Source organism: Candoia aspera, chromosome 6 (assembly GCF_035149785.1).
Source record: "Candoia aspera isolate rCanAsp1 chromosome 6, rCanAsp1.hap2, whole genome shotgun sequence".
NCBI classification, from domain to species: Eukaryota; Metazoa; Chordata; class Lepidosauria; order Squamata; family Boidae; genus Candoia; species Candoia aspera.
In genome coordinates this window covers 43,325,475-43,347,871 of record NC_086158.1, presented here as the reverse complement: position 1 = coordinate 43,347,871, position 22,397 = coordinate 43,325,475, and the positions used below count along the sequence as shown (strand labels likewise).

Below are 22,397 nucleotides of genomic sequence, written 5' to 3'. Positions count from 1 at the left end.
TTAAGGCATCAGGCTAGAAACCGGGAAACCGTGAGTTCTAGTCTCACCTTAGGCACAAAGCCAGCTGGGTGACTTGGCTCAGTCACTTTCTCTCAGCCCTAGGAAGGAGGCAGTGGCAAACCACTTCTGAAAAACCTTGCCAAGAAAACTGCAGGGACTTGTCCAGGCAGACTTGTCCAAAAGTCTACTGCCTTTAAATCAGACACAACTGAACGGATAAAAAAAAAAAAGGCCCTCTGCAGAAAACACAGAGAACATTCCTGCAATTTCTAAGGAGAATTTCTTAGGAGAATTTACATAGGACAACAGGCATATATATATATATATATATATATATGCATTTAGATATTCTACTCTTAAACCATTCAGGATTTTACTGATCAAAGCCAGTATATGAAGTATTCCCAGCAACAAACTAAAATCCAGTGAAGCTTTTTTTTCATCTGGCAAGTTACAGTTCAGTAGCCTCATGCAATATTCTACATCAGCTGAGGGTTCTCAAAACCTTTCAAAAACAGTTCCATGTAGAATTATAAACATTAAACATATACATTACTAGAAAATGAATAACAGAGGACGTAATTCTTTCTACACTATCAAAGTTGGAAAAGGGCACTCCAAATCAGCACTTCGTTCCCTGAAAAATCTGATGACAAATAAGATTCTTACTAATTGAGATGGTGACTGTGGGCCTCCCCATATTTGAATTCTACTCCTAGAGTGAGGGGATTTATTGATGCCAATCTGCCCTTGCCCCAAACTTACTACAGGCTATTTTGAACAACTTTAGATCCATCTCCAGCCTACTTTTGAGAAGATATTGAGCAAGTGGTAGCCCAGCAATTGCATATTTCCATTTAGTGATCACCTGAGTGTATTATTTGCAACTGGACAAAATTAAACAATTTGTACATATTTCTCTGGCTTTGATATTTAGGGAGATCCAAACAGCATGCACATAAGAACTAACCATGTGAACATGCTTTGGTCATCTTCACAAAGCATTTCTCCTTAATTACATAACAAAAACCTTGTACCTCACAGCATTTTACAAGACTTCTTGGCTCTCTGGGATGTGTCAAGCAGTCTCTTATGCACATCTGACTATTAATGTGGCAGCCAGTTTATATCACAAGTATTAAACAATTAAAACCATTATAGGAGGTGCAAGTTTATGCAATAATATAACTAATGTCAGCCTGTTGCTAATTTTTAATGCATGATTCCAGAAGGCTTCTGAGTAAAGGTTCTTTTCTTCTTGCAAGCTGAAAAAGAAGGTACTCTCCTTCTTTCCCACATACAGTATCTATAAAAAGAAAATATAGGATAAAAAATTTAAAGTGGATGATGATCTTAAACTTTTGTTCCGTAAAGAATGGTTTTCACAGTGTACATAGGATATCTGAAAGAAAGAGGTACTTGCTTTGTCCAGGACTATCCCCTTTGTACCATGCCACAGCATCTGAAGTTGGAGAACCATTATTTGGATGTTTTTAGGTAGTACCCAGCAACTGAATTATCACCTACTTTCGTAGGGCGATAAAGGGCTCTTCCTGTCCCCCTAACTATTAACCTGACTCAGATGTCAAGAAGGCCAAACCCCTGCTCAACCTTATGAACAGGGTCTCCACTTACATGTTTGCTGCTCACCTCATGCACTGTCAGCCCCATGAAGTAGATCAGACCCAAAAATCAACTCCATGGGAAGACTAGAACTATACTTTATTGGTAGGCTATAATAACAAAACCTTGCAAGTCTGTGCTTTTCCTTCCTTCCCTCTCATACTCTAGGGAGTCATGGAGGGGCCAACCTGAATCTCTTCTTAACACTATCTCTGTTCCAAGGACTTAAGGAACACTTTTGTCCTTTCTGATCATGGTTTCTGAATATTTGCTTCAAGGCCCCTTCCCTGGCTCTCTACTTACATACAAGTTATTTATAAAAATAATAGAGGCAGGATAGAAAATAAATTAAAAAAATATTCACCCATTTACTCTTAATTTCAACAAATGAATGGATCTGATATGGATAAAATATTATTTATGTGCAAAACATTGTTTGGAAAACATCCTTTGAACTGTCTTCCAATTCTGATTTGGATATTACAGCAATCCCTAGTTTGCTCAAAGCAGGAAATGGCTGAGTGACTGGAGCATACAAGGGGGGAGGGGAGGAAGGGGAGAATAAGAGGCCTATAAATCTAAGGCATGTTCCCTATAGCCCAACCGTGGTTCTTACTGGCCAGGTTTACACAACATGCTGAGTCAAAACCAAATTAGATCATGTCTTAGTGTTTACTAAGAACAGAACCATTATGTTCTATGTGCCATTGTTTACTGCCTGGCTTAGTGCAATGTGTACTCCCAGCACTTGAACTACATTTTAATCCTCCCTTAAGCATGGAAGCCAGCTGGGTGACTTTGGATCACTTTCTTTCAGCTCAATCCAACTCACAGAGTTCTCATTGTAGGGAAAATATGAATAGGAGCATTATGTACTCCACCCCGAATTACACAAAATAAAGGCAGAATATAAATCTAATAAATAAGTAGACTACTGACAAATAAACATGACTTAACATGATATACAAATCAGGTCATATTGCAGAATTTGGATTTCAATATCTTTAAAGCACAAGGCTTCCACATTTTAAATTCTGGGGTAGATAGGGGAGATGTATAAATAGCAAATGCTAATTCTTTGGAATTCCACTGGGAAATTATGTCCTTGAATATCCTCTTGTGTTACTCTAAATAGGATACTGAATCTTATTCTTAAGTATTTTATCTAGTTTTATCCAAAAGCTGAAAAGCAGAAGTAGTAACCAAGTTCCACATTCTTATTGCATTGCATTTCTTCTAGCACATACCTCACGGAAACTGAGCTTGCCGTCAAAGTCTTCATCCACTTCCTTGATCATATTCTTCAGACCCAAATGTGTCTGAGGTGCACCAAGTTTCTCCATCATCAGCTTCAATTCCATAAGGTCAATGTATCCATCCTTCCCAGAGTCATACCTAAGCAGAAAAAGAACGATTAAAGGGACATTGTTGTGCTGCCTGGCTGACAGGGTGAAGGGCACTCAATGCATAAAACAGTTCAAACTAACCAGAGTAGATCCCAAATATTTTACTGTCAAAATCGAAGTCCAAATGCCACCCTCCAACCAGGGCCAACTTCCTGCATTGTTCAGCCAACAATTCCTGCTTTTATCTATCTCTCCCACCCCATGGTGTTACCTTAGCGGGATCAGACTTGAAGCTAACCACTTCATATGACTCAAATCTGTCATTATTTTGCTTTCTATGAAGAAAGAAAAATGAAAAATAGAGTAGAAGGTTGGGATATTTGAAACATTATTAAGCATACCACATGAGATAAGTGTCTGGATTAATTACTGTCCTTATTCATCCTCTGAGAGACAAAAGCTAAAGATCTGTGCAAGGGTGACAAAAAATAATCCAGATATACATAAAGAGTTTTAGAAAATGACCATTCAAAAAAAAATTAACCTTAAAAAAAACCAGACATTTATTTCTGAAAGGGGCACCATAGTAGTTTTTGTTATCATTTCTGCTTAAAAATATCCTGTGTGACCACTTCTGGATTTGTTTGTATCTGAAAAAAATGAAGTTTTGATTTTGGGCTTTGATGATTAAACTGTTATCTTTTGTAGAAATAATGTTTGTTAAGGTTTAGTTAAGAGTAAGAGATTAAGGTATTATAATATGCATTTATATCTGTGTTGAAAAAGGTCGGAAGTCACTTTCTTTGTATCTTTTCCTAGCTATTCTTGCACTTTTTAGTTTCTCTTTTTTTTAGCTCTTTCCTCAAGCTTTTCTATACTTTGTATTTTAACTGTATTTTGAAACTTCAATAAAGTTCCTAAAATTGAAAAAAAATATGTTTCTTATTAATGAAATCACTTTGGCTTCCTGATTTAAAATGTTAACAAAGAATCCTATGCCTACAATATAATTAGCACTTGCACACAGATTAGCTTATTGGTTTCTAGAGGAAGTGAAATCTAAAATTGGATGGTATAAAGTTTTGCAACACAAGAGCACTTCACATACATAAAATTCCTTGTCACTGGGAGCAAAAAGAAGTTGAATCATTGCTAAATTTTCATTGTTCCTCTTTAGCCTGAAAGTCCCCTTAGCTACCCACCCCCACTTCCTGTTACTTAAAAAAATGAATCTACAAAGAGAAAAACTAGTTTTGTAGATAAGAAGGGCTGATTCACAAGAAATAAAAAAGAGCCAAATGGATCAGGGAACAATTAGGAAACACAGATAATGTGCACAGATGAGACAGGGCCTGGGGACAAACACTCTAGGAGTCATAATAAAAAGAATCCTGACTGGGAAGTCAGGTCTGTTCTTAGTCCTTCAGATGCTTGCTACAGCAATACATTTCAGGAGGGGGGGGGAACCCCATAATTAATGTAGCTGTAGAAAAGCCAATACTACTTCCTTTTTCAGAGCTCTAATTATGGTTAATAGGAATTTCATTATTTATTTGACTTAAATCCCTTGATTTATTAAGGCAGCTAATACATTTTTTAATGTAAAGAGAGAGAGAAAAACAATCTAAAATAAACCCCAAAACAGATACTAAAATCAGTTAAAAACCTGGCAAAAGATATGCAACTCTTTTAAAAACAGATTTTCTAAGTGCTGAGAGAGCAGGAGCCAAATACAACACAGGAGAGTACTTCATAGCCTGGCAGCAATGCCAAAGGAGACTTTCTTCCAATTGCTACAAGGACAGGTCTCTGACAGCAGGAACATTTTCAAAAAGGCCTCCTCTGCAGAACTTAACAGCTAGGCATTTTAAAAATGGGAGAGGTGATCCTTTATCAGTCATGACCTAAGCCACTGAAAGCTTTTAAAGTCAATACTCCACTCCTGAAATTGTGCCCAGTCAGCAAGTGGTAATCAATGCAGATCCTACATCAACAAAGGTGTATGATCCTTGTACCTCGCAGCAGTAAGCAACCTAGTTGCCACCAACCGCAACTTAGAGACACTTTTCTCTAAAACCACTCTCTGCCACATTTGCTACCAATGGATCCAATTACAACTGAAAATCAAGGAGCACTCCCAGACTGTGAACCTGTTCTTTCAGGGAGAGTACAACCCCATCCAAAACTGGCTGAACCTCAAACTCCAAAATCAGAATTTTATTTACAAATTTGTTGTACTGTTTGCTCTCCCAACACGTTACCATACTGAGGCAATGTGCAAGAGTATGGATTGCTTACTTAGCATTGATAAGAAACAACTGCCATCAAGAGGAAAACCAACCAACTCTCCCATCTAGTTTCTAGCACAGGTTATTCATCATATGACCAGAACAATTTCTGGCCTCATGTAGATTGAATAGAAGTGGGGAGTGTGTTGAGCCCTGAGAAACTCTGCATAGCAAGGGCTCATGCTGAATCTCACCTATCTATCAATACCAACTGAGACCAGTGTTGGAGAAAGGAAGAAAATCACTGCAATATAGTGCCCCCCACTTCCAACCTTCCAGAAACAGTCCAAAAGGATATATGATTGATGCTGCTGAAAGATCAAGCAGGATAAGTATTATCATACCAACCCTATCCCAGGCCTGCCAGAGATCATCCGTAAGCATAGTCAATGCTGTCTCTGTGCTGTATCCAGGCCTAAAGCCCAACTGAAAAGGATCCAGATAATCTGCTTCCTTCAGGACCTTCTGCTGGTCAAACCAAACTACAGTTCAATTTCCCTGTCCTTCCACCCTTTCCTAGATTCCACATAAATGTACAAAAATAAAATTGGGATGCCCACAGCCCAAGTCTTCCTAAGATGATCTACAAGTGGCAAACATCCTTTAAAACTGTATTTTCAGCAATAATTTTGCATCTCTAGAGGAGCATTCCTTTTAAGCCCCAGATCTGGGAACCTGGTTTAATCCTGCACAGGTGACCTCTGCCAGAAGCACACAATCAAAAGTCTGATCCTTGAAGCCCTTTTCAAAGGAAGCAAACAGCCAGCCAGATGGTGCAGTGTACCCCCTCCCCATGTTATACTTTGTGTGTGTGCGCACTGTAACTGTTTTTCAAAACTTGCCAGGTTAGCTTTTTCTATAGCTTTTGAGGATTGTCATCACTTAGTTCATAGTTTAGATTCTAAAGCCAGGATAGCAAATAATCCCATAGCAGGGATGCAAGAAACGGTTAGAGTTTATTGTTACTTTCTAAGATGATGCTTCCAGTCCAAAAGCAAAAACCCACACATGAATAATTCCAGTAAAGATAATGGGCTACATTCTGTCCAAAAGATAGTTAGCAAATACAAATCTCAGGTGCTATTAGATAAGAATGTCAGCCATACCAAGCTCTGTAAAGGGAGCACACAAATAGCCCTAATGCTTGCAGAACACGTAGAAAAATAGGATTTTTCTGATAATGACGATGCACTTACAATGATGGAGGAACTGAAGTAAGGCATTTCCTACATTCAGACTGGCTGTAACACAGAAGTAATCATTACAATCCCAGGAAATCTCATTCTCATTCTCTCTCCACCTATTCAGTTACTGCCCAAATCAAAATTACTTTCACAAACAAAAACTAAGAAAGCGAAGTCTGGCATCCTGCCACTCTGAAAAAGAGGTTTTATGGGAGCTGCATGAATTGTAAGGCAGTTTCGCAAGAACAGCAATAGCTCCAAAGGGTTAACTTACTCAGGATCCACAGCCATGGTAGCAGTCTCTCATATCCGTCATTCCAGCACAGAAACAACACAAAGCAAGGATTGTGAGAAACTGGGTCTTGCCAGCAGTGGGCTGAGATGGCAAAGCAGTGCTCTATCATAGCATTACAATAGGTGTTCAGTATGCTGTGCCAGATCTTGCCTTCAAAGCACAGCTTCCCAAAGTTACACTGCCTCAAAAAGCAAAGTGGCTACAGAATATTCAATCTGTTCTCAATTCAGCAAGAGCCAGGCAATAGATGAAACAGCTCAGCAATACAAATACAAATTAAGGGGACTTTTTTTTCCAGCTGAGACTATTTTAAAAAAATACAAATCTAGCCAGTGACCATGTGGAGCAAGGAAGAGAAACTTGTTTTTCCAGATGAGAAAGAGCTCAGTGGTAACCTATGTAAAGGGTGAAGATTTCATAATGCCTGGGCAGCAGCATTCCATATTCAGCCATTCAGGGTTAGACAGAACTATGTACAAAGCGTCACTGACAGTACTAACTCCTGGACCATTTCAAGAATCAAATCGGAATGCCGATTTCAACCTTCAAAGCCTTTTACCACTCAGGAACAGGCTACCTCCCACATTTCCAGCCTGTACATCAAGTTCTTCCCAGAAGGCTTTTCCCTAGCCTTGCCATTCAGCCTGCAAGGGAGTCTACTTCTGTGGTGGGACCTATTTCCCTACGGAGGTTTGCCTGCTGCAACAACTTTCAGGATCTAGAAACAACTTGTCTTTTAAAAAGTTTTCTCTTGCCTTTTAATCTAAAGTATTATTTTACTTCTGTTAGTAATTTTACACTTCTTTTCATACTATACCTTTAATATACATAAGGCAGGACATAAATCAAATAAATATATAAATGGCTGTCTTGCTTGCTTTTTACTGTATTTTCTTCTTTTATTTTAACCTAAATTGCCTATGAAATTATTTGAAACAACAAACTCATTCATTATCCTTAGTACAGGAAGCTGTATTGTCTGTATGACTGAAGCCACATAAAAGTTAATGCCTCTTTGAGCTTCGATAAAGCTGGCTATGAATTCCATAGATGAAATAAATTGCAATCAAATAAAATGTAATGTGTTTGGGATGTTAGCTCCTCCTTGGTATCACTCACAATCCAAAAAACTCATTCTAGTTGACCCACGCCAAGTTAAAAAATATCAAGTGCTCTAACTGATAATACTTAAAAATCCATTTGCCCTCTAAGAATTTAGACAAAAAGTCATTTTGGGGAAAAAAGTAGAACAATAAACTTACTGTGTTGGAGGAAGCTGGTGTCAATATGAAATAAAAAACATATAAGTTGGATTATGAAATAAAATATGAAAACAAAATTACAATTATCGCAGTTCAACAACCTCCAACAGTTCAACAAAAACCCTCCACCTTTGTTCAATGTTACATATGGTTTCTAAGAGTGGTGAAAAGAGACAAGCCAGTAGACAGACTTGCTTCATTGTAATCCCTCTCTTTTTTTTTTTGTTCCCTCGAATCAGTTTTTTGACTCCTGGCAACTGCCTGGACAGGTCCCTGCAGTTCCTTGGCAAGATTTTGGAAGTGGTTTGCCATTGCCTGCTTCCTAGGGCTGAGAGAGAGTGACTGGCCCACTGACTGGTCACTCAGCTGATTTCATGCCTAAGGCAGGACTCGAACTCATGGTCTCCCAGTTTCAAGCCTGGTGCCTTAACCACTACACCAAACTGGCTCTTACTCTTACTGGAAAATATAATCTTTAAAAGGAAGCTGCTGTTAAGAAGGAAGTTTAAATTTACTTAGTCTAATTGAAACAAAAAATAGTTTACTTCAGCTATAAGATGTTTAGTCTAAGGATATATGAGATCTTGACATAATGACATAAATAATAAAGGCAAGAGATTTGAAAGAGTAAGTCATTTGTGAAGAAGTTTCATGTAGAAGTTAAAACACAGAAAAAAAAATTGAGCCCTGTGGGACTATACACAGGACTGACCGGGGGCTCAACTGCTCTTCCCCCATTACCACTGACTGAGTCTACCCACTTAAGTAGGAACATAACATTGTAAAACAGTACTCCCACTCCCTTGGAGATGGTTCAAAAGGTTATCATGTGGCACTGAATGCTACTGAGAGATCTAATAGGACTAGGAGGACTGCACCTTCCCTACTCAAGTTCTCCAAGAGTAAGTAGCCTACGGAATTTCAGTCCCATTCTGGGGTATGAAACCCTACTGAAACCGATCTACATAATTTGCTTCATTCAAGATTCTTTGTAGTTGTAGTCTTACCATCTTCTCCACAACATTTTCCAAGAAGGCTGGATACTGAATGGAAGCTATCCAACCTGGTTGAATCAGAAGATGGCCTCTTCAAAAGCGGCGTATAACCTGACCACCCACCCCCTTTCAAATGAGCATTTACTATCTCTAATCCAAATGTATATGATTCACCCAACTTCCTGAAAGAGCCAGTACAGACATAGATCCATTCCACAGATAGCAGAGCTCATGCTCAAGAAACCTGTACATTCTCAGTTGGAAAGAACCAAAATAACCCTACAAAACACTGCCCCAGTTATCCAACTCGTTTCTGCTAAAGTAGGATCTAAGTCAGAGCAAACACAATAAATTGTGTCAACAAAATGTCTTGTAAACATGTCCCAGCAAACTCAAGATATATTATCCTATCCATCCTTCCTTAAAAGGGTATGAGGCATTTTAAAAGCTGCCACTGGACTATATTCAGTCAAGGCAGTGAGAGAGATCTACTAATACTTTGCTATTCTCATCATAGTATAGGTTCAAAGCTGGGCTTGTACCTGCATATAGTTGTATTTATTCTTCATCTTCTGACACATAGCTCAAGGCATCATTTCTGCTGCTTTATATCCAGAATTCCAAGTTAAACCATGGGGTGCTCCAGGAAATATGATACTATTAGCATACTTTATATTGCCGCATATTTCAAGCCACTGCATAAAAATGGTATGCCATGTACAAAATGGATAGTGTTAGTAATTTGTGTATATGGTGAGTTTTATATAGTATAGATCAATACAAGCCAATATAACGAACCCCTTTCCAATTGCTGCCTATTAAGTGAGTAACCTGAACTCTAGGAAGAAAGAAATTAGGGACCTGTTTCTATTCAGGAAATCGTTTTGCCAGCTTACTTTTTATTGATAGCAATAACAAAGAAGACAAGAATTTTTTAACAGCTTAGCTTAGCAAAAAGGTTGGTCCAAAATTATCAAAGGTAACTAAAGCACAATTAGCATATACGAATTAGCTGCCAAACAACCAATTTTTTAACAAAAAGGAGTGAGGAGAGTAAGGAAGTATGCATTGAAATATCTCAGACAGCAAGCTGTAGCGCTTGAGCCAACAGCATGAAGTGTCATGTCTAAATGGAATAAAGGGTGATCATCAGGGATGGGAAGCTCCACAGACAATCCTTTTAAAGGCTTCATAGAAACTGAAAATGTTTAACCTTGAGAAGACTGAGGAGGAACATTTTCCTATTCATTATTAGATTTTTATGCCATCTCTATTTTTGGTCAACTCAAGGTAGCATACATACCTAACGCTCCCGTCTCCTATTTTCCCCACAACAACCACCCTCTGAGGTGGGTTGGGCTGAAGAGAGAGTAACCAGCTGCAAGTCACCCATCTGGCTTTCATAGCTAATGAAGGACTAAAATTCAGTCTCCTGGTTTCTAGCCCAGCATCTTAGCCACTATACCAAACTGGCACTATCACACCACTCTTCAAACACATGGCAGATGTCTCAGAAGAAAGTCAAGACCTGGGTCGGACACAGAATAATGGATTTAGGTTAGAAGGCAGATGCTGATGTATGTTAGAAAATTGTGGATTTAATTCTCCTTCACTGGAAGAGTTCACGCAGAGGTTAGACAGCAGAGGTTAATGCTTCACTTTGCATATCTGCCCTGAGCAAGAGTTGGATATGATGGCCTAAATTGGCTCCTTCCAAATCCATGAGAGGGGGAAAAAAACCCAGAAAATTTTGGCCACTCTACAAATGGCACGAGCTAATTGGAAATACAGGGAGTTGCTGGAGGGCACAAGGTTTGGGGCAGGCAGTTTTATGCAATAGTAAACAGGTGAGTATGTGCATAGCTTTAAGGGAAATTTATTTTATGCAAAGCAAATTTTAAAATCTAATCAGGATATGAGAAACTAACATGAAAAGAATTGCAAGAAGCTGAGGTAGGCCTATGGATCCTGAAGAGAAAAGATCTAAAATCCATAAAAAGACATCTTTATTATGGCTAACCAAAAGATTTTAGAGCAGGCTTTCAAGTTGCCCAAATTCTTCACTGGACGATATTCATTATTTAAAGAATTGTAATGCACAAACTGAAATTCCTGCGTGAGGGCAGGGGTGGTGGTATCAGTGCAGAACTTTAATATGTATTTGAAGTTTCAGTTAAAATACTCTTTTCTTCAACAGGTCAGTTGAGGTAATGGATAGGATTACGAAGTCATACTATTGTCCTTTTCCTGGCCTGAAGTAGAGCTCAAACTATTTAGATTTTGGGTCTGTAGATCTAACACATTCCATATATAATTAAAGAGATCTATTTCATCAAAACAAAAAGGTTAGGGGGCAGTAGTAACATAAAGACTTGTTTATATACATTTCCTTTTCTCATACATTAATACTTTCTCTCTTAATATAGATTTTGATTGAAGGAACCTGCAAGGCACACCATAACAATAATTAACATCTCAACCAATTCACAGCAGAAGCATCTTTGTACAAATAGATTATTTTTGACTACTACATACGCCAGACTGTTGGTAGCTGTGAATAAAGAAGACTAATGGAAGATCCAGTTCCCTTTTTGCTTGAGGATCTGTTTTTCATGTTTCTTACTAGATTAACAAGAAAGAACTTCATACCACAGAGACTAGCTGACTGAAAGAGCACAAAGACAGAGAAGAGAGACAAGCTACAGCAGAAGAGATTGGATCATAGCCAAAAGGAAAATAAAAAGACGAAGTGTTGCTCCACTCCAAAACTATGCAGTAATGCAACTGCATGGAAAACAAAATCCGTATCAAAGTTCCCATCTAACTCACTCCCTGAAGTGGGTGTGTATGTTGGCTATATATCAGATACAAGAGAAACTACTGCTGCCAGAAAGCAGGTCTTACTGACTGCTATAAAATTCTGTAAACGCTGCACTAGAATTTTGTATCAGATCCCAAAGACAGAATTTATTTCACTTGGCTTTGGCCAGGAAATCCCAGTGTTCCTTTCAAATGAGCAGTAAGTTCTTGTTGCTCCTTTGTTTTTATTCCCATTAAAGAAGAGGCTAATTTTCTTTGGCAAAAGGCCTGAAGCTAATCAAACTGTTCATACTGAGAACTATTACTGGGACTGTATTAGTGATTACTTATTAGTCACCCTCATGACCAATCCAAGGGATCTGGATTTCACCAAGATTATGCACATTCATATTCCCAAATTCTGACATGGCACATGAGGAACCTTTGGGCAAAATGAAGAATAAAGCTTCCCCACACGAGCATTTGGAGAAATAAATATGAAACTACTTACATGATGATACTGCATGCTTTTTTTAGTGGTATTAGATTGAGCAAACTTCCTCATAACCCTGTTTATCCCTTAGTGTTTCATCACTTCCTGTCCTAACAGTCAGGAACCACGCTGAGACAAGGAACAGGTCTCTAGTGTTTTATCACTGCTACATTAGACAGAAAATCCTAACAAACTGAAGAAGCGTGGGAAAAACCCAGACAGATAAACCCCAAAAGTCAAGGCAGGTCTGATCTGTGTCTCTTTGAATGGCTGCTTAACTCCTCAGTACTACGCATGCGTTTTCCCCCCTGGATAGGGGCCCCCTCCTGCTCACCATCAGTACTCATGACACTTCCTACTTTTTCAAATAAACACATCAAAAACAAGAAAAACATTTTTAAAAGATATAATATACTGCAAATAGATTACAGCAATTCAAATGCATAGCCCTTATTTAAAGATAAAAATGCTATATTCAGTCACAATCACAGTTTCTGTATGACTGAAGCATTCCTACATTCAGTCATGGACCTGCTATGCAGCCTAGTTCAATACCACTGAAGCATATTTTTCCCAGAATGCAAGTTATGGAAGAAGTGCTAGTCATTCAAACTCTTTTCCTGCTTGTCACACTTGAGAAGAAGCAGAACAACCAAATGGCTATTTATTAAATATGTTCTTATAATTCCTTCACTCTGCCATAAGTACCAATTCTGTTATTCAAAATAATTAAAACAGTTTGCCCACCAAGAACCTATTTATGGAACAGAAAATAAAAGTTTTAAATATAAATTTTATGGAATTATTCCAGCAGAAAAAAAGTAGAAGGGAAAATATGCCAGGACATGTAAAGCACTAGAAGCAGCATGCATAAATGACAATGGACCTTAAAAAATTATAAGGAATATTACAGTGAATAAAGCCCATTTTCATAAGAACAGAAATCTTTCCTGTGAATCTACAAGAGCTACTAATGTTTAAAAAAAACACTAAAGCAAACTCTCAGCATTCTGATAAATTCATCAGATAGTATGACTAATGGAGAAATCATCACTATGCTGTGACCTAGAGCCCAATCTGTGCAAAAATTTGTGAGTTATAGTACAGTAAAGAAGTTGTTGTTATTGTTAAGTAAACATGGATTAATGTTAAATATTGATGATTATTAGATTATTAGACACTTAGACATTCACTGATGAAAATAATCCTGATGAGTATTTCCAGGGACTAGAGTGCTCCAGTTACAGGCCTCTGTTGTCAGTCATTTCTTCTAAGCTGATCAGGTTGTTAAACATAGGCAAGCTGAAAATGCAGCTCTAACCCATCACCATTTCTTGAGTGCAGAAATGGATGCTGCCCTATACCCACCACAAATTCACCTCCCCACGCATATGTTGAAGCTCTGCTTCAAAAATACTGTTTTCCATCTTTTGCCTTTTGTGCAATTAATCTATTGTGCTTTATTCCAATTGAGCAAAATCTCCCACTCTGACCAGGAAAAGTGCCTGGCATGTTCCCTCCCCTCCAGCAGCTGGTAACTGCCCTATATGGCCATTCCATCTTGGGCTGCTATGTTCCCAGCTGGTCAACAGTTTCCTTTTTCCTTCTTCCAGTTAATCCAGTGAAGGCCCATAAAGACCACAGAGTCCAATAACGTTTCCAGCCACCATGTTTTCTCCAGTTCTTCTGCCAGCATACCTCCATTCCACCCTTAACATCTCCAAGAGGGCACCCTTTTGGTTTCTACCCACTGTACTTTCCTTTTTAAAAAAAATAAACAACAGCAACCACCTTTAAGCTGCAACATAGGGATGTTGGAATAAAGCTATAAAATTTCAAAAATTCTAGGTCTTTTCTTTTATGGACTTGAACTGTCAATACTTCATTACCACAAGGTTTCCACACATGCACAGTGAAATGAAGGAACATGTTGTTTTTGCTTCAATCATTGTACCATCAAAGCAATGACTGAACAATATGGGATGGGGAAAGAAAGGGTCTGTGTTAGTTTCACAGAAGAAAACATGAGAAGAGGGTATGAAGGCATCCAGGTGTGCAAAGAACTGGGAAAACAAAGAAAAGGCACAGAGACCACTAAGGAGGGAACAACTGCTGGAAGGAAAAGGCTGACCTTGAGAGACACATCCACACAGAAGGCAGCTAGCAAGGATTGACTTTCCTACACAGATTGGAAGGGCAAGAAGCAAGAGAACTACCAGTCTGGGCCTACTGTGGCTGCCATCCTGTCTGTACATCAACTCAGCCTCACGGCCAAACCAGTACAATCCAGATTGGAATTTTTTAAATCAGCTTAGGAGCAGCTAGGAGCAGCAGAGGGGACAAGAAGCTTAGGCTGTCATGAGGAATTACTGTCACAGAGAAGATGCTAGGCTTTATAGACCAACATTCTGGTTACATAAATGTATGTTTAAGGTAAACCATCATTTTAAAAAGTGTTTAGCTATCATTTTAAAAAACCTGGAGTAGCTGGTGAAAGTTTAACCCAGGTTTTGGCTAAAATTCCAGCTATGTGCATTTGTCAAATTTTCCTACTCAAACTGACTAAAACTCTTTTGTAGAATTCCCATGCTGAATAATAATTTCTTTGTTTTGCCCCATGTTATTTCATCTGGAAGAGACTTATTACCATTCTTCTCTCTTGGAATTATTTATCTTCTCTTCCCAGCTTGTCTCCAGGCCATGATTAAGTTTAATTAGTAACTATATGTTTTCCTATCTGAAAAGTCTTTTTATTCTAAGGTAAGGGTGACTAGGAGCAAAGGTTATTTATGCTTAATTAGGGTGAAACAAAGAAAGTTGCATCAGCAGCTTTCTGCATAAAAAGACCTCCACAGTATGTTTCAAGTAAGTCTCCATTCAGATGCTTACTCTTCTTGTACCTCCAAATATCAACCAAATTGGCACCTTAGCTTTTTAGTTGACAGAGTGTTGGCGGTTGTGTTTATTATTTAATATCTATCCCTTTTACAAATAAAGTAAGAAAAAGCTCCAATTTCTACATCAAAAGAAATTGAAATTGTCCTGTCCCAGTGCTGGAGGCTGTGGGGGTCTGGAACAGGCTTCAGCTGAATCCTGGTAAGACTGAATGGCTCTGGGTTTTTGGCCCTTCTGGATCCAGGTCTACCGTCACTGGTGCTGAATGGAGTGGCACTGCCCTAGACAGACCCTGTGCCCAACCTGGGGATCCTTCTAGACTCAAGACTCCTGCTCAAAGAGCAGGTGGCAGTCGTGGCTAGGAGGGCCTTTGCACAACTGTTTTGTGCACCAGTTGTGCCCTTTCCTGGACCATGAGGCTCTAATCATAGTTATTCACGCCCTGGTCACTTCTGGAATGGATTACTGTAATGCACTGTACATGGGGCTGCCCTTGAAGAGTATCCGAAAGCTTCAGCTTCAGTCCACACAGCAGAATGTGGCTGTGTGGACAGTTATGTGCACCCCTAGGATGGCACATGTTACACCTCTGTTCCTGCAATGAGCTGCATTGGCTGCCAGTTTGCTTCTGGGTGCAATTCAAGGTGCTGGTTTTGACCTTTAAAGCCCTACACGACATGGGACCAAGTAATTTGAGGGACTGCCTCTTCCCGGTTATATCTACCTGCCCCATCAGGTCGAGCAGGAGGGGTATGCTGTGGGTCTACTACAGAGTTCCATCTGGCGGGACCCAGATGGCATGCCTTTTCTGCTGTGGCCCCCACCCTCTGGAACATCATTCCCCATGAGGCGAGCTTGGCCCCATCCCTGCTTGCCTTCCAGAAAGCCCTCAAAACATGGTTCTTCCATCAACCCTGGGGATCCCATGGTGAGCTGGCAAGGTGGTTGTGTGATGTGAAGTGACGGTTGTTCTCTCAGTATTTTAGGTTTTTATGTTTTATGTTTTTCTGCTTTTTATTTATGTTTGAGTGTTTTATGGTTTTTATTTATTTATTTATTGTCCCACCTTTATTATTATTTTTATAAATAACTCAAGGCGGGGAACATACCTATTACTCCTTTCTCCTCCTATTTTCCCCACAACAACCCTGTGAGGTGAGTTGGGCTGAGAGAGAGTGACTGGGTTTTGTGAGATGGGTGGCTATATAAATTTGCTAGGTAGCTAGCTAGCTAAATAAATGGTGTTCAAAGATAAGGATAAATTTTCACCCTTTCCTACCTCCTTGCCCATTTTATGCTGATTCCAGTGCTTATCATTCAGTTCTGTTAAAGGAGAGTATGGAAATAAAAGAGAGGATGGGGAAGTATTTAACTTCCCTCACATACCCATCTCCAACTTTACTGATGCATCCATTTTATGTATATATAAATGAACGTTTGTAAATTATTTAGTACATCTAATTTGCTTTACATTCTTAAAACCAACAATTTTGTCAGTCTCATTTTATGTATACTGGAATAGTAGTTTTTATGTATCTTATATAATTTATTTATTGCATTTTAGTGATTGTTTTGTTTTGTGGGCTTTTAAATGTGCTTTTAGAAACTTTCAGTATTTTCAGTAATTTTGAAATCTTTTCAGAATACCTTGACTATGGTGGAAAGTATATAGAATAGCTTCTGACTACAGAATGGATATTCAGCAATAAGTAATCATTTGTTCATTGTTTCTGCATATATTCTGCTTCATTAAATTGAGTATTTCATCAGCATGCTGCACAAAACCAGTTTTACAAGTTGATTTCACAAAAATATAAATGACAGCCAATAATATTTTAGTATTATAAATAACTATTGTACATCAATAACTGGAAAGAAAAAACAACAGACTAACATTTTTCTTCCATATAAATGTCTCTTCTTGGTCAACCAAGTGTGAAGTTTTCTTACCACAGGTAAGTAAATGTGATGGAGAATCTAGCAGACTCTGGGAAGATGGACAGAGCAGGATCATTACAAAAAAGGTGTTTTTCGTCCAGGAGGTTAAACACTCAGTGTAACTCTACCTGAATTACACTAGGTATACGTTGACCTGGTTTCACAGGCTTTCAAGATTCTGTTACATTATCCTACTAATAATACAAATCATTCCAGAAATCCAGGTGGTTCTTGTTTTTTGAGTTTGCCAACCTCAAAGAGCTAGCAAGCATCTATTTACAGGTCTGGATGAAATAAAGGCATTGAAATAAATGCATTGTTAAGGTAACTTTCCAAAAACAGTGCAAATTAGAAAGCAGAGACAAGAAAGAACATCCTTGAGCACTTGTCCATACCCAGTTGTGATCTACAGACACAAATATCTTGTTCACATCATATGCTCAATCAGAAACTTCAGTTAGCAAGGCTACGTACGGCGTCATTTTTAACCAACTACAAGCAGGTCTTAACTCTGATTTTAGAATCAATGTAGCATTCATACCCTGAACAGCCACTATATTGGATTCCTTTAACCCAGATGCTAGGTGCATGCTCGCTGATTGAGGTTGTTTATTGAACATGTCATGCAAACATAATCAGTGACTGGATTCATACATCACACAGAGCCATCATTTCTTTTAACTATGGCTTACAAAATAAACAATTGACTGAAATTTAGAACAGTGTATATATATTACTTTACATAATATGAGAACCTAGCCAATAAAGGTTTTTTTAATCTCTCACCCAAGATTCAGTAGCTTTTAAGAAAAAATGTATTGCTGCTGAAGGATTTGGAAGGTAGGGGAAAAAATCAGTTTCAGTTCCTTGTCTACAGGAGAGCTGAGCTGACAAGGATTCTTTTTTTCCCCATTAGTAGCATAGATTGCACAATTTTCCTTCCTTAAGCAAGGAATGTTCTTTGTGCGTCTAGATGTCTATCTCAAAGGTATGAATTTAACTCCTAGCTCAAAAGAAACATCTCCTATGAGATGCATGTTGGAGAGGAATCTCTGTATTATTCCAGCTGTCATACCACATGCCATAAAGGCATTGATTCTTCAACCTCATAAGTTGTTTCATTTCATTTTCTCTTCTGGGAATCACTGTTCCTGTAACTACATCAAGCAAATTTGGATAATGTTAAATAAAATTTGAAAAACTTTAAGAATGACTGATGCCTCCCTAAGATTTTAATTGCTATTTCCTGTTGAGTTCATTAAGACAGCAATTATTCTGTAAGAAGTACACCTATAATTTCACCCAAGGATTTCACACTTTTTATTTAAAAAATGTTGTATTTATATCCCATTTCTCCTCCACAGCCTTAAGGGAACATACATGCCTTCTCTGTGATGATGCCTACCCTATGGAATGATCTCCCCACAAGAGCCAGTTGATCCTTCAGGCATTGGGGTCAGGATTTTAGATAAATTTGTCCCATGAAGCGTAATACATGTTGGTGTGTCTTGACCGTGTTGCTATGCTTCTTGTTGGTTTTTATTTTACTATAATAGTTTGCATTGCTGTATTCCGCCCTGAGTCACATGTCTGTCAATTAGGTGGCCATATAAGTCAACTAAATAAATACTTTCTCTACAATGTTATCCTTGCAACAATCTTATGAAATAGGTCAGGCTAGGTGATAGTGGAAACAGTGACTGGGTTAACACATCATGGTAATCCATCAACAGCCAGGACACATTATAGTTTAATGTGATATGTAAACAGGTTTAGCATAGTATATTATCTGAAATCAGTCACTGTAGATCATTTATTCAACAAGCCATGGCATAGCACAGTGTGTAAGCTCAGTCAGGGAGCAGCCCAAAGTATCTCAGTGACTGAGTAGGTAACTGAACCAGGGTTTTCCCAATGCCAGTATGACATTCAATATATCATAAATCCTTTTCCCACTGCTAAAATCTAGCCATCTATCTTTGAGTCAGCAAAAAATTACTCAGACTCAAAACCTGAAATTTGCTGCCCCCATTGCTGATCATATCCTGCCACTACAGCCTCTGTTCTGACTCACTACAGAAAGTTGCTGTCCTAATTTTGTGCATACGTGATCAGCAGAATGATTGGTTCATTCCTCCAGGTTTGCTGTTCTCCCTCTTCTGCCTATCACCTGGCTGCAGGGAAAATATCCACCAATCACAGTGCTGCAAGAGGAATGGGGCAGGTCTGTCTCCTCCTTCTGCCTCTCCTCCTATACCCCATTCTGAATAAAGTTAAAAAATCAATCATAAAAGTAGCTAAGTCACAGGGACTTTCACTTAAGATGTCTCTTTTCTTTCTTTATACAGTTGACCAATACCAACTTCCTCAATGCTCTGATCAGGAAGCAATAGAAGGGAAGAGGCAGGAACACCATCATTTCTCTATAGCAGTGTTTCTCAACCTTGGCCACTTTAAGATGTGTAGACTTCAACTCCCAGAATTCCCCAGCCAGCCTTGCTGGCTGGGGAATTCTGGGAGTTGAAGTCCACACATCTTAAAATGGCCAAGGTTGAGAAACACTGCTCTATAGTATTACGTTATTTCAGCCTGTTATGGCACTTCACCCTTATACCATTTTAAGCCCTGGCAATTTTTTTTTCTATATTTCATGCACCACTGTGTTCAGCAGACTGACAGCAGACAAGTGGACTGCAAAATGAAGGGAAAAGGACAAGCCACAACAGCCCGAAACAGGCAATAAGCACCTCTCTAATTCCACCTGCTACTGGTCATGTGACTCTTATCTCTGACATAATGGGTGGCAAAGCAGAACAGATTTCACACACCTTGTGGCTTCCACTGGATGCTCTTGCCTACTGTTACTACATCTTGCTCACAACAACTTAAGCCTGTCTCACTCATGGGGTGGGGAGGGGATGAAGACATCCCAGGGACATCATAGAAAAAAAGATGTTACCAAGGCATGTTTGCATTATGGTTAGGAACAAGGAGAAACGGCCCAGCATTCTTTATTCAGAAGCCAATCCCATTAAATTCCATGGAGCACAGAACTACAGTACTCATTTAGGTTGCTATTCCATTAAACATACATTGAATACTAGGATTTGCTTTATTACTAGCAGCTATATGACTACATTGTTAATACAATTAAGTTGGAATAGCAATCAAAAAATGGAAGGCAAATCAGGCCAAAGTCCTTTCCAACTGCTGTTTTAGCAACATAATTGGAACAAGTGACAAATAGTACATCTTTTATGACTTTAAAAGCACAAGCTAAATATAACCATGGTTGACTTTGCAGGCATGGGGAAGGTCACGTTTTTTTGTTGCAGTGTGACTTTTATGGCCAAATATAAACTGCTCCAATCCTCCACCACAGAGATAAGACCACTAAGCTTAACAGTGGTGAGCTGAGACTTGGCCCTTTCAGTTCTGCAAACTGAAGACCTTTTTAATTTATTTTTCCACAACACAGAGAGTTGGCAGAAAGAAACACTACAGCTTCCCACTGCAAGAAAAATAACAAAAGAATGAACTGGAAATTTGAAGATTAAATAATACACCTGAGGAAATGATAATACAGAAGTAAAAAAGGGAACAACCCCACCTACAATTCATTTTGAAAAGAGCTACAATGTGAGAAACCTGGCTACTGGATCTGCAGAATTTGCTCCTAATTTTAGTCTGCAATCCTGTGCACACTAATTTAAATATGAATTCCACTGAATCCAGCCAGTTTTATTGTGACCAGACAAGCACAAGAAGATTACCATTACCTTTCAATTCACCAGAGCAATAGGAAAAATGTGATACACAGAGCAGTTCTGTAAACTCAACTCTACTACTTCAATCAACAAAACTTTCTCCAGGAAAACGTAAAGAGGATTGCACACTAGGTATCATGCACTCCTCCACTCTGTTCTGGAGTCAGTCATACTCTCATTAAACCCTGACCTCAGTCAGTGCAGCTATAAGCAACTTTTTCAAGCCCTTCCTCTACTACCACATGATCGGGTAATGGCAAGAATCTTGAACTTCCTCATTAAAGATTGGAACCTTTAAACGTCAACAATTCCATAGACTTCATTGTTACTAAGAAAGCACTCTTGGAGCCGAGCTGCACGGGTGGTTTATTTTAAAAACACGTGGAGGCTCGAATCCGTGAAGAATTTGGAAATAAATACCACTGAAAACTACTCAGCCATTTCCACGTTCACCAAAATCGAAAATTAGAAAAGGAACGGTTAAAGGGATACTTAGGACTAAGGCGATGCTTACAGTCTAAATAAGCGCTCCATATCCTTGATCTGCCGGCGAGTGAACTCTTTAAACTCCGTGTAGGGATTGAAGACCTGGGCGAGGCGGGGCTGTGCCGCGCCCGCGTTGATGTCCTGCCTGCGACTCAGCTTGGCGCTCAGCTCCGGGTCAGCAGCGGCGTTTAGCGCGCCGCGGTCCTCGGCCGGGTCCTCGGGGTTCGTTTCGGACCCTGCCGGTTCAGGGGCGAGACAGTCATCCTCTTCTGCAGGAGGCGCCTCCGAGGTGCTGCCGTCTCGAAGCAGGCGTCTCTGCAGCTTTTGGGCCAGTTCGGCCGAGGCCATGGTCTGAGAAGGATGAGCGCGTCCTGCAGCCGCGCCGCCGCCGCTGCGAGGCTTGCTTCCTTTCTTTGCTAAAAGTCTACCCGCCCCGCTAACAGCAAACTTTATTCTAGGACTTTGGCGAATTGGCGGGGAAGGAGGGCCGAGGGCGGGGAAGCGGCGAGAGGCTGGGCTGAGACTTAAGGAGGCGCCAGGGATTGGCGCGCCATCGCAGTAAAGGCTCTGTCTCTGGGGGTGTCCCTGTGGCGGAAGCTCAAACTCCACGCAGCTTTCTTCATTGTTTTTTTTTCCCGCTGCACCTGTCACCGAATCTAGTGTTGGTCCCTTATTTGTCTCTGGCTGCAACAAACACCTGTTGCACTTCCATGATAGGAGAGGAACCCTTGTAGATCCACAAAAGTGGCTTGGTCTGGGTTTTAACGTATTAATTAAAATGTATAATTTATAAAAGTGATTTTAGTTATACTCTGATGTGCATTTGGTTTTCCCTTTCCACCTCCGGTCATTTTAAATTCGGGCCTGTCAGAAATGCCCTTTCAGATTCGATGGAAAAGAAGAAAGGTATATAGCAAGATGCAGACAAATCTGTTTTGGATATATTTAAGAATAAATGGTAAATTCTGTATTTTAATATAGGAGTGCCAAATCTCTTGGAGGTGGTGTGAAATTTTGTGAACATAT

General features: G+C 39.4%; 1 protein-coding gene across 1 annotated transcript in view; it reads right to left on the bottom strand.

Annotated features, from left to right (window-relative positions):
- EFHD1 (EF-hand domain family member D1) overlaps positions 1-21,823 on the bottom strand; it is a 32,079-nt gene extending 10,256 nt beyond the window's left edge. Inside the window, exons 1-2 of the mRNA XM_063306881.1 lie at positions 21,400-21,823; positions 2,871-3,018 (exon numbers count right to left, since the gene is read on the bottom strand). Of these exons, the coding sequence (XP_063162951.1) occupies positions 2,871-3,018; positions 21,400-21,719 (468 nt within the window). The 5' untranslated portion in view covers positions 21,720-21,823. The remainder of the gene's footprint in view (positions 1-2,870; positions 3,019-21,399) is intronic.
- Between the last annotated feature and the right edge of the window lie 574 nt (positions 21,824-22,397).